The 13,494-nt window shown below is 42.1% G+C and overlaps 1 protein-coding gene across 1 annotated transcript in view; it reads left to right on the top strand.

The window, feature by feature from the left end:
- ELOVL7 (ELOVL fatty acid elongase 7) overlaps positions 1-13,494 on the top strand; it is a 43,208-nt gene that overhangs the window by 17,968 nt on the left and 11,746 nt on the right. Inside the window, exons 2-3 of the mRNA XM_082242278.1 lie at positions 8,179-8,268; positions 11,013-11,203. Coding sequence (XP_082098404.1) covers positions 8,196-8,268; positions 11,013-11,203 — 264 coding nt within the window. The 5' untranslated portion in view covers positions 8,179-8,195. The remainder of the gene's footprint in view (positions 1-8,178; positions 8,269-11,012; positions 11,204-13,494) is intronic.

The following is a 13,494-nucleotide window of genomic DNA, read 5'->3' as shown; positions in this document are numbered from 1 at the left end:
TTAGGAATGCTACCTGGGGTTGTTGATGGTTTTTGTAGCCCTAGAACACTGGAGGGCACCAATTTGGTGAAGGCTGCCATACAGGCTTGCGTCAGAGTAGACTTGTATAGGATTGCATACTATTTTTTTTCTATCATTTAGGTTAATCAGCTAAACCTTTCAGTTTACTAAAAGCTGCTCTGGTCAAGTCAGGTAGCAGTTTTGTAACTTGTACCTGTGTGGCCAGTGTGGTGTCCTCTACATGATGTTGGATTAACATTTTCTTCTGTTCTGCTGGCATGACCAATTGTGGGAGCTGATGTGAGTTGCAGTTCAGTGACATCTGGGAGACAGCAGGTTGGCTTCCTCTAGAGTGTGCTTTCTGAGCATATGAGCAATATTGAGAGGATATTGCCCTCTCCATTTGGTGTGAATTTGGCCCAGAGGGAGTGGGGAAGGAAAAGAGCAGTTGCAATACTGTCAAGAAGGTGGATCTAATCAAAGGGGGGGGGTATCCAAAGAATAAATCTTTCTCATGGGCCCCCCAAATACGAAGCCAACCCAGTCTATATAAAACAAGGTATCTTGTTTCCCTTTTTACTAATATGCATATTTTACAAGCAAAAACCATATGCTTGATTTAAGGTTTTATTTAGTTGGGGGCCAGCCATTCTAAAAATACCTAATAACCCACCCATCACAAAGACTCAGGACAGGTAAAAAACCAACACCCTGTTTCACCCAGTAACACTGAATAAAGCCAATTGAAATTTCCCTAGCATGTTCTGAGACTCAAAGGCCAGCCCCAAAGGTAAGCCTTACAACACTTCTTTAAATTAGCAAGGCTTAGGACTGCAATAGAGGGCGTTTCATAGCTGGGAAGAGCTAGGTATCGCAGAGATGGTATCACTAAAGCCAGAAGAGAAGTAATAATGAATAGGGATAAGATGGAATCATTGCCTTTGAATACTCATTAATTAGTTTTTATTGTGCTGTCTGTCTCTGGTCAGGTAGGGTTTTAAACAAACAGGTACAGGTTTCCATTCTGTTCACTCCCAAGAGACAACAATCATATTTTGTTGTTGGGTAATGCAGGTTTTTTATATCACTTAACCAGTAGTCTTGTTTATTTGGATTTTTTTGGTGTTTTTAAAACTTTATATCCTGTGTTTTCTTACTGAATGCAAAAATATAGACTACAATAATAATAAAAAATTAAAACAAACACCACAGCAACGAAGTGCATAAAGGGCCAAAGAAATAAAGAGAAAATTCAAAATGTCCTTGTCCCTAGTAGAAGAGCAGGTCTTCATTGGATGGATCTTAAGTTTTGCAGAACTCATATGAGAGAAGGTATACATTAAGATAATTGGGACTAAAGTTGTTCATGGCTTTAAAGTTAAGGAGCACTTTGAATAGGGCTCAACGCAGATTATATGTCTTCTCAATCTAAATACACCATCCAAGGTGGTGCTGGTCCTGATGGAGGGTGAAATGAGAATTAAGGATGTGCCTATGTGTCTATCTTCTCCACCCTGTCCCAGGACCATCTGTGGGAAATAGTGAATGAGAAAGGGTTACATGACCTTCCTCTAGCATTTCTGATTTGGTTGAGATTGGAGCCCCTCTTCCCCATTATTCTGAGGTTTGATACCCTGCATTATGTCTTTTTTGGCCCAGGCGTCACCAGCCAACCTTTTGGGACCTGTGGGCCCATTTTATTTTTTTTGCCTTGCAATGGCAGCATACACACATTAGCTGACTTTGAGTGTTTTAAGGACACAATATAAGGAGAGATTAAAAAAGAAGCCAGCTGTGTGGCACCTTCTAAATAGCACCTTCTGTGTGGCGCCTTCTAAGTAGCTAAGTACCTCACCAGGCTTGTGAGGTTTGTGGGAGCAGAGGAGAGGCAGTGCCAAGTAAACCCCAGTGTGGTGTAGTGGTTAAGAGTGGTAGACTCGTAATCTGGTGAACTGGGTCTGCGTCTCCGCTCCTCCACATGCAGCTGCTGGGTGACCTTGGGCTAGTCACACTTCTCTGAAGTCTCTCAGCCCCACTCACCTCACAGAGTGTTTGTTGTGGGGGAGGAAGGGAAAGGAGAATGTTAGCAGCTTTGAGACTCCTCTTAGTGATAAAGCAGGATATCAAATCCAAACTCCTCTTCTTCTTGCTGTGAAACAATCACTGCTGCTTGGTCTGCTTGAGAGAAAGCTGCTGTGGAGGTGTGGCTGGCTGAGTGAGCAACTGGAACATCTGATCCTAGTTCCCAGTGACTGCTAGGCTGTTGGGTTGGGACAGATAAAAAGGGAGCCAGCTGTTGATGGTGTATAGCCCCTGATGGGGAGCTTGTTGGTTTACTGTCCACCTCTTAGATATGACCCTGGTGGTGGCAGCCTCTAGTGTGGTGCTGCAGAATCTTAGGACACTATTCTTGGGGACTTCAATGCCCATGTTGTTTCTGCCTTATCTAGACCAGCCCAGGATTTTGTGGTTGCCATGATAACCATGGGGCCTTTGCAATACATATATGTGTCAGACACAAGCTGCAGGATCTGGAAAAAAATAATACAGTGAATGGGGTGGTGGTGAGTTATCATGGATGTCGTGGATGGACCGCTCCCTGATGAGGGTTGCATTGCCTATGACCCTCTCGTCTACCCCCAGAGATTGATGGAAATGGAAGGATTTCCCATGTGGTGCTCCTGCTAATGCCCTAGGTCCACTTTGGAATAGTGAGACAGAGAGGGCTATTGATAAGATTGCCCCTAAGTGCCTTATTCAGCTGCAGAGAGTTTGAGAGGCTCCTTGGCTTTTTGAGAGCACAAGGCTACCAAGCAGGTCAGAAGCCACAGGTAAGTCCTGCCATGAAAATGGCCAGGTAGAGAGCCAAGTTGATTACTTGGCATCGGCCGAAAGATCATATCTCTCTCAGCCTCTTTCACATCTTTGGTGAATTGCCCAGCACAGCTGCTGAGAGTAGCAAACTGGCTGGTTCAGAACAAGGTTGCATAATAGAAAACGGGCCACTGAGTAGCCTGCTGGGAGGCATCTCTGTAAATCACTTTGAGGGCAAAATCATTCAGATCTGCGCTGAACTCGATGCCATGATTGGTTCAGGTCTGTTGCAGGTCCCTAAAGCACTGTCACTTTGTGGGATCAGTTTTTGACTGTTGCAGCCAAAGGATGTGGGCAGGATGCTTGTGGTGGTGAGGCAGACTGTGTGGTCTTTTGATCCCCACTCATCATGGCTGATAAAATCTAGTAACAGGGTCCGACGCTATGGGTCCAAGGATTAGTTAGTGCCTCACTATGAGAGACAGTTGTGCACTGCCTTGAAAGAGATGGCGGTGCAACCTCTTGAAGAGGTCACTGCATCCGGAGGTTTAAGAAAACTGTTACCATGTCTGTAATATTCCCTTCCTGGGCAAGGTGACTGAGAGGGTCTTGGCCAGCTAGCTGCTGGTATGCCTGGAGGAAACAGGCTATCTACTTTCATTACAGTTTGGTTTCAGGCCTGGTTTTGCCACCAAAAAGCCTTGGTCACCCTGATTAATGACTTATATCAGGAGAGAAACATGCACCCCACAGGGGCAGGAGTTGTCATTGTGGCTCTAGCCCTGCCTTCAGGCTCACTACCAGAAAGTTGTACTAGGGCTTGATCTAGACATTAAACCTCCCCCCCCCAAAAAAAAAACATTTCAGGAAAACATGTTGTAAAACTCACAATGGGAAATCACGTTGCCAAAGGTTCAAACTCTACAGCACTATCTGGTGTCACAGTGTTATAACACATTTAAAATGCTTTTTTTTTTTACTAATGTAGCTGAGTCCTAGGAAACATTTGCTTGACTCTGTGGGTTCCCTTGAGGGTCCATTCTGTTTCCTATGTTTTTCTACATTCATATAATAACATTGGGAGGTTTCATTCAGGGATTTGTAGCAGCACTCTCTCTTCATTCGGTCTGAATTGGGAAAGGCTGAGAAGATGTTAGACTAGCGTATGTATCTATTCTGCAGAATGATTACAAATTTAGAAACTTGTGGTAGGGGTGGAATATGTTTATCTTTAAATGGGAGCCACTCTCAGTTAGTGCTATGTAGACCCAAATGGATGTTTCAGAATTCCAACTGATAAGCTTATATCTGTCGTGTAGGATCAGGCCCCGGAAAAAAATAGTTTCTCCCTGGGAAAGCCAGTATTGATGAGATCACAGCCCTGATCTGGAGTCCTATAAGAGAGAAGAAACCCACAGTGATCTCGCCCTGCAATCGCCTATTGATTTCCAAAGGAATTTGCTTGCCTAACGCTTCTTACCTAAATTGATTAAGGGAAACAAGGCATTGATTGACTTGCACAGCACATAACCAGTATTTTGAATACTCTGCAGCAATATGTAAATGCTGTTAATCATGTTATCTGGGCTGACCCAGCCGGATGGGTGGGGTATAAATAATAAAATTATGATGCTGATGATTAAGAGACACTGTGATTGGGATGGTGTTTGTGAAATATTTTAGTTTGCTTCTTTTGAATGGCTTGAGCAACCCTTTTTTACATCATGGATTTGTTTTAAGAGCTCATTGTAAAATTCACAGTTCCACTGTACTTATTAATGAATTTGGTCATACTGAACTGTCTTGAAGTTTCAGGATGTTAACTTGGCAGCTCAAAGACTTTGTCCTGAGTTTGAAGCCCTTTCAGCATTGTGGTTGGGAAGCTGCTTTTATAGAGCTGGCAGTAAGATTAAGGGGACAAGAAAAGTAAAAAGACTTTGCTGTGCAGTGTCATGCTATCATTGCCATTGACATCTTGGGCATACAGCACTAGTGGAATTGACCCTGCTTCGCAAATGACTACCCGGTTAGGGTCAAGGTTAGGTTTATTAAATAAATATATATATATATATATATATATATGCAGGTTTTGGTGTCTTCGGGTGTCTTCCCGTGTAAGAGTCGGGGTGTCTGTGCGACGTTTCGACGAGGTCTCACTCGTCATCTTCAGGCTGGTGCTTTCGGCTTCTTGTTACTGGAACAGGGCAGAGTCTGGTGTTTGAGTTCCTATAAATACTGTTGAGGGGTGTGGTGTATAGCCTCCAACGTTCTGGGCAGAGAGGAAGTTCCTAGATTAGTGTGCCTTTTCTTCTTTTGTTCCTTAATTACTTGAGGGATATCTTGGGTGATTTCATGAGTGATATTCTGAATATCACTGGGTGGGTCATTAAGTGTAGATTAGTTGCTAAAGCTTTCGTGTCTTGACCTCTTGAGCTTGTGAAGAGTTTTTCTGAGAAGATGGCTGTGCTGCATTTAGTTGTGCTCTGGCTTGGCTTCGTGTATAGGGGCGAGCTATGGTTTTGTGCCTTGTGCCAGCCAGATCTGTGTAGGGATTGCAGGGGGGTGCAGCATCCGGAGGTGCCACTATAGTTTGGTTACTGGATGGAGTCTGTAATATGTCTGTGGAGAGGGTCTGGGTTTGGGTCTGGTGTGGTTGATTGGTGACGGCGTTCTGTGTGCCTCTGGTTCTGGTGTCGGTTTTTGTGGGGAGGGCTAATTTCCAGATGTCTGGCAGGCGGGACGTGTCGTCACGCTTGTTCATGTTGTGAGGGTGTTTCTCTATCTCGATGGCTTCCATGATTATTCTCTTGTGGTGATGTTCCATGTTAAAGAGCAATTTGGAATCTGCAAAATTAATTTCGTGTCCTGTTTCTTTCATGTGTTGGAAAAGAGAGGAAGTTTTTTCTTCTTTTTTGACGGCATTCTTGTGTTCTGCGATACGTGCATTTATTCGTCTGTTTGTTTGTCCAATGTACGTGGCTGGGCAGACTTTGCAGGGTATTTCATAGACCCCTTGGTTTTCCAGCTGGATTTTGTCTTTTGGGTTTCTGAGGATATTGGTTATTTTTTGGTTGGTGCAGAAGGCTGTTTTGATATTGTGTTTATGGAGGATTTTGCTGATTTTGTCTGTAGTGCCCTTGATATAAGGAAGGAGGGCCATGCCATTGTTTTCTTCTGTGTCTTGGTTTTTGGGGGGTGTTTCTTTTTGGAATATCACTCATGAAATCACCCAAGATATCCCTCAAGTAATTAAGGAACAAAAGAAGAAAAGGCACACTAATCTAGGAACTTCCTCTCTGCCCAGAACGTTGGAGGCTATACACCACACCCCTCAACAGTATTTATAGGAACTCAAACACCAGACTCTGCCCTGTTCCAGTAACAAGAAGCCGAAAGCACCAGCCTGAAGATGACGAGTGAGACCTCGTCGAAACGTCGCACAGACACCCCGACTCTTACACGGGAAGACACCCGAAGACACCAAAACCTGCATTCCTGTACCCGTGAAAATCTACGAAAGCATATATATATATATATATATATATATATATATATATATATATATCACTTCCTACTACAAAAAGTCTCAAAGCAAATTACAACCAAAGTAAAAATATAATAATAAAAATAATGTAAGCATGCTTAAAATATATTCAAGAATGTAGTACTACTGTAAAAGGGTTCTTTCCCAACAAAACCACTCCACCCTATCTAAGATGAACACCAAAATGAAACAAACATAAAAACAAACATGAAAACAATATTTCTACTCTAACCTTCTCCCTGATAGGTTGGCTTTCCATTTTCAGGGAGATTTAGTCATTGGACTGTGAACATTCTAGAATTCTTACAATCCCGTTAGAGGAGTTCTACCATTGGTTCCCTGCATATTTTTGATCTGGACCTTGTTTAGACATGGAAGAAGCAGAGAGTTTGGAAAACAAGCTTGGAGGACCAATTCGCATGGCCTCTTGGCATGGTTAGAGGAAAGTGGGGCCAAGAATCAATGCAGTGAGTTCTGCTTGTGTTTCTGCCTGCAGCTGTGTGAAAAACATACCAGCAGGGCAGGTCAACCCAGGTCAGTGGAAGCCACGTTCCTGCCACTGATAGCAGCTAAACCACCTGGATAAATTGGTCCTATGTCAGGAGTTGCTAACCTTTGTTTAGTGTTACAGATAGGTAGCCGTATTGGTCTGCCATAGTCAAAATAAAAAAATTCCTTCCAGTAGCACCTTAAAGACCAACTAATTTAGTTCTTGGTATGAGCTTTCGTGTGCATGCACACTTCAGGTATCTGAAGAAGTGTGCATGCACACGAAAGCTCATACCAAGAACTAACTTAGTTGGTCTTTAAGGTGCTACTGGAAGGAATTTTTTTATTTTGACTTTGTTTAGTGTGATAGCTGCATTCACCCTTGGCCAAGTTGCCAGGGTCTGTATGCTAGTAGTGGGTGTGGCCACACCTCATGCTTGCATGCACATGCACACATACACAGCCCTTCCCTCAGCTTATCAGTACAGATCAGTTGATGATAGATTATCACCTCCTCTCTGTCCTTAAATTGATCAATCTGAAGACCAGGGAGGGGGCCATTTGCATTCCAACTTGTTTCCTGGCTTCTGCCCACCCCATCACTGTCTACTTTCCTCCCCTTTTTTCTGCCACCAGCAGAATCAGTAGGATCTTGGGAGGGGAGCAGAAAATTTGCTCAGGGAGCTCATTAAGGATTAGCCACTCTTGAGCTAGTGGTTAGCTGTGATCTACATGGGTTGAACTGACATTCAGCAGATCTAGGGACACCCAGTACAGTCTGGTCTCATTATTATCTTTGCATTTGTCTACTTCCCCCACTCTAAATCCATACATAATAGGTTTAATGCTTAAGACTGCCCTGCCACTTTGTGGCTTCAGCAGATGGAAATGGAAAAGAAAAAGCTGAGCTTAACAACAGGAGAAGCTTCTCTTTTTTCCACAGCATCTGATTGTAGAGTCTTTAAGTTGCACTGGTGAGAATAAGGGCACTCTGATTTTATTAAATTGATCTTCACCATAGTAGTGATCCTGAGTACTTGGAAAGCCATGTCCATGGAATCCAGCAGGGCTTTCTTCGGGGTAACCATTTTTACAAGTCAGGCATGTGTGTATGTGTGGTGTTTTTTTTGGTGTGCAAAGATGAAATTGTGACTGGGGTATGCATTGCATAAAATAGAAAATGAGGTTGATGTTAAATGTCCTTAAACTGTTGCCTAGTGTACACTACAATCAACTTGCTTCCCTGCAACAATTTCATTGACAGTTGTGTGAAGACTTCCACCCTCTTTTTTCTTTGCACATTTTAATATGTCCAATTTATTGCACCTCAGGAGAGATCCTTCTCACCATGGTGGAGATGGCCCTAAACAATCTGACGCTAAAGGCTGCATCACTTTATGATGAGTGGATTAAAGATGCTGGTAAGTCTTGCTCCACAGCAGTGACTTTCTGTTTTATGGTATTTAACAACAGCTGAAATAGTATTATTAAGAGTATCTATGTAAAACTGAAATGTACAGTTCTTTGCCAGTAGGTCCTTGTGCACTTGGCTATTCCAGGATACGTGGGCATATTGGAAGCTTTGGGAAGGAACAAGTCGGGTGTTTATTTGGGATAATTGAAGATGGAACACAAAATGAGTAATCGATTGCACCAGATGTTTAACAAGTGAGAGATTACATGGTGTTGACTCACCCATGAGTTGCTTCCAGAGGAACAGGATTTAACTTTATGAGTTACATGTTGCACAATGTTTATCAGTCTTTTCAATGTACAGAAAGGTCATGCATACCATCTTACACGTGTATTACCTAACTGAAAAATGAATAAGCAGGTCTTTGCATCCTGTGATTGCTTGAGAGTGCAGAAAAAGCACAATGCAATACTGTCCAAAGGCCCATCTTGTCCAGAATCCTGTTCACAGTGACCAGCCAGATGCCTGTGGGAAGCCCACAAGCAAGACCTGAGCGAAATAGCCATCTGCCCACTTGTGATTCCCAGCAACTGACATTGCTTCTGACAGCGGAGGGAGCACATGGCCATTGTGGCTTGTACCCATTGATAGCCCTTTACTGGGTGGTGTGATTGCACTTCTGGAGAATCTATGCAATGTTACTGAATTTGTGGATTCATACAGGCCAAGGATTTTAGGCACAGGATTTTACTTTTTGATGTAGAGCACATGCAAATCCATTGGCTGGTTGTCACATCAGGAAAAGGGAATCATTTCTTTTGTCAGTACTGTCAGATCCCTTCTACACACCTCTGGATTGGGATCCCAGCTCCTTTGAATGGAAATGTGTATAAATTAAATTTAGGCGTTCTACAAGGAAAGGATTCTCAAAATATCAGAGTTGTTGTGGTGTTGTTTATTAAGAGTTCCACTGAAGTAGAATGCCAAAGTAATGCTTGTGCAACTATGAAATGGCACATAACTGGTTTCCAGTTTTAGAGCATTAGTTGTCTTGGAATAAGGGATAGATAACCATAAATTCAGGAAAATTTATGATCAAGGTGATGCCTGTACAGCTGTTGAGAACATAGCTGGATCACAGCTCCATTTAGTCTAGCATCCTGTTTCCAAGAGTGGCCAGCCAGGTGATTCCAGGAAGTCCACACACAGGTCCTGAAAGGCACAGCACTTCCCCTCAGCATCTGGAGGGGCCAAATTATGCATGCTTGTTCACACACAGGGCCTAATGCCACATTTAGAATACCCCAACAATATGTCAGCAGGATGTACAAATACTAATAAACTCCACACTAATAAGCATCCTAGGAAGACATTAACTGACGCTCCCAAAATTGCTTCTGGCTTTGCTTCTGGCTTCAGTCAAACATGAATATCGCATGTGAACAATTTGTGCATAATGTTTTCTGTTAATGCCTAGGAGGAAAGAAAGATGGTGCACTTGCGCACTTCTGCCATTCACAAATATTAAAACCTAGAAGGCACTGGGTGCCCTTGCTCTGTGTTTTCACATTCTTCCACAGAATACCAAGTTGTTTTGTCTCCAAATGAGTCTCCTTTATGAAAGTGTTATGATGCCCACCAAGAATACTTCTTGGATTACTGGATAAACTCAGTGTAAAGAAGACTGTATTATTGGGTATAGGGAGAGACCAAAGCTGCTATTTCTGAGCAGTGTAGCAATGAGGTTATTTAGGAATCCCATTTCCTAATGGGGGTAAATTTAGTACCTGTTTTTAAGAGTATTGCATTAATGTAAAAGGAAAAAATGAAATATTCTTATCAGATTGAGGATACTAATGTATATTATATACCAGGCACGTCCAACTTTCAAGAGACTGCTATCTACTCCCACTATAAAAAACTGGCAGTGATCTACCCATTGGATTGACCAGAGTTGTTGAGCTTTTTTTTTGGGGGGGGGGCGATTGATCAGGGTCCCGAGATTAACCAGGGACACCCAGCGATCGACAGGTAGATTGTGATCGACCGGTTGGACATCCCTGTTATATGCCATTAATGATAGGGGTGGGTGTTGGACATTCTTGGTGATGTCCCAGTCATTGGGGAGGTGTTGGTGAAATATATACATGACCAAGTTACTTCCTTTTAAATCTTGTAAGTATTTTGCTAGACTAGTCAAGTGGGTCAATGAAGGCTTTATAATAACTTTATTCTGTTTTGCCATTTGACAGCAATAAAAATACAGGGAATGAGTAAATCAAAGATCCTTCAGATGATTCTGGATTTCAGCTGACCCTTGGTTGTGCTGGGTAGTCCAGTAACATCAGGCAAGACTGAAGTTGGCCACTGCTGAAGTAAATGATGCAACTCATCAAACACCAAAATAGTGGCTGCACTAGGTCTCAAATCTAGCCAAAATAGCAAAATTTAATGATGCATTTCAAGAGCGTGTGACTTCTGTTTGTAGTATTCAAGGAAAAAAATAACACGGGCATGCCATTGTCAAAAGTTTCTCATTGTTGCAACTTATGGATGCAAGTTTTTGTTTCCTTGCGTAAGGTATGCTTTTTGTGTAAAGTGGGGAGAAGCTGAGGTAAACAACAAATGTGCCTGTACAGGTGAAAATGTTTGTTCGAATGAACAGCCTATTTTTGCTTAATAATATACTTGATGATTGATTAATCATGGTAGCTGAGTGACTTGGTCCCTTTTAAACTAAATCTCTTCCAGATCCACGAGTCGATGGCTACCCGCTTATGGCCTCACCTTTTCCACAGACACTTATTCTTGGAGCATATATCTATTTTGTCACCAACCTGGGACCAAAGTTCATGGAGAACAGGAAACCTTTTGATTTGAGGCAATTGATGGTTTTTTACAACTTCGTTGTAGTGGCTCTTTCAATTTATATGACTTATGAAGTAAGTATTGCCTAAGAATAGACGCATTATGCCGATTAGGTGTGCACAAAGTTTTTTTCTCTTCTTCTTTTCCTAAAAATGTAAATGGGTTTCTGCTGTGGGCCAGATTGCAACACCAAAGTTTAGAAACACTTCATCAAATCTGAATGCCACAATGTGATCCTTTGTTCCCAGGGAAAATTCATTGACCCTCTTAGCTTTTTGAAGCCTAGGGACTGCCTTCTAAATTGTATTTCCCTCTACCACATCCTAGCAGTTGGGAAATGCAGCAAATATTTCTCCCAACGTGTGAAGCAAATGGATGAGTCCACACTAGGCTTCTATCTCTACTCCTGGGGAAAGTATGTGTTTGGGGGAGTAAGAATCCTCCTTCCTCCCTTTGTTAACTGTAGAATCATAGAATCATAGAATCATAGAGTTGGAAGAGACCACAAGGGCCATCGAGTCCAACCCCCTGCCAAGCAGGAAACACCATCAGAGCACTCCTGACATATGGTTGTCAAGCCTCTGCTTAAAGACCTCCAAAGAAGGAGACTCCACCACACTCCTTGGCAGCAAATTCCACTGTCGAACAGCTCTTACTGTCAGGAAGTTCTTCCTAATGTACACGAGTATGCTCCCAGCAACAACATTATCCTAAAAATGACGTGGCTCTGTAATATGTAAAGTCAAAGTTGACTAACATGTGGGCCCTCCTAAATGGTGGACTTCATCTCTCATCATCTCTGATCGTTGGCCATGCTGGCTGGAGTTGATGCGAATCTTAACAACATCCAGATGGCCACAGGTTTCCCGTTACTGTTCCATAATATTACTGGGCAGCGTAGAAGCACCTGGAGCAGGCTTTGCAGGCTTCATACACCCAAGGCCCCACAGTGACAAGTGAACAAATTAACCAGGCGGTATCTCTGCATCTCTCTTCTTCGCTTCCCTATATTTATGAGGAGCCAGGTGGGAGAGGGGAATATTAAGCCCCATTCCTTATTATTTCTGCTGGGTAAAATCCCTGTATAGTGATGTCATCTGTGTGCCTTGTTATATATGAGGCAGTGGACGTGTGGACAGGGAAGCACAAGGTATATTTTGCCTGTGAATTAGGAACCTAACTGGGAAGGAAGTCACCTAACTATACCTGGTAGGTGCAGGCTGTTGAAATAAGAAGCATGACTTCACTGAGCATAGGAAACTGTCTTTTACAGAGTTAGACCACTGGTCCATCTAGCTCAGAATCATCTTCTCTGGGTGGCTCTGTACGGAGGAGACCGGTTACATGCAAAACATGTTCTCTGTCACTGAGCTATGCTATGAAACTGCTTTTGTGACTTTATATATATTTTTTTCTTTGTAGATACTTGAAACAGTCTTTGACTTCTGGGCTGTCTTGTCAATTTTTTCTTCAGTGAGGGCACTTGATCCGTGTATCACAAAAAATGCTTTCTTTTGTAATGCTCATAGTGATCTCCTTATTATAATAAAAAAAATTCCTTCCAGTAGCACCTTAAAGACCAACTAAGTTAGTTCTTGGTATGAGCTTTCGTGTGCATGCACACTTCTTCAGATACACTGAAGAAGTGTATCTGAAGAAGTGTGCATGCACACGAAAGCTCATACCAAGAACTAACTTAGTTGGTCTTTAAGGTGCTACTGGAAGGAATTTTTTTTATTTTGACTATGGCAGACCAACACGGCTCCTTATTATAATTTTTGCAACCTTTCGTTTCAGTAAGATGCTCTTGATTATATAGCCTTGGTAATAAGTATCCAAATGTTTGCATACCTAAAAATATATTTAGTAGTTTCCCTGACAAATGCACCTCTGTAAAAATAATGGACAACAGGAACAACTGGAAAAAGAAATAAATCCACTTCCAGTTACTATTAACTTTGCCCGGAATAACCTCTTTGCTGCCCTAGTGACAGGGCAAGTTGCTTTTTACACCTGTTGTGATAGAAGTAAAAAAAACAAAAGCAAAAAACAAAACCTACTTCTGAACCCTTTAGATATACAAAGTTCATGGTGGTGTTTTTTTCAATTGCATAATCAATGTTTCATTAATTTTTTTGACTGAACACTATGTATGTATATGTTTTTGGCTAACAGAACTGAAATATTTGTTGAGACTTCTAGAAGTGCTAATTGTTTAGATTATACAGATTGGGCCAATCTGTATAATCTAAAACATACACATGGATTGTGTTCAGTCCAAAAAAAAATGAAACATTGACCATGCAATTGGAAAAAACCACCCCTGAACTTCGTATATCTAAATAAACTATTGTTACTGTTATTG

Source organism: Podarcis vaucheri, assembly GCF_965113315.1.
Source record: "Podarcis vaucheri genome assembly, chromosome: 11".
Classification (NCBI taxonomy): Eukaryota; Metazoa; Chordata; class Lepidosauria; order Squamata; family Lacertidae; genus Podarcis; species Podarcis vaucheri.
This window is presented reverse-complemented; position numbering and strand designations above follow the sequence as displayed.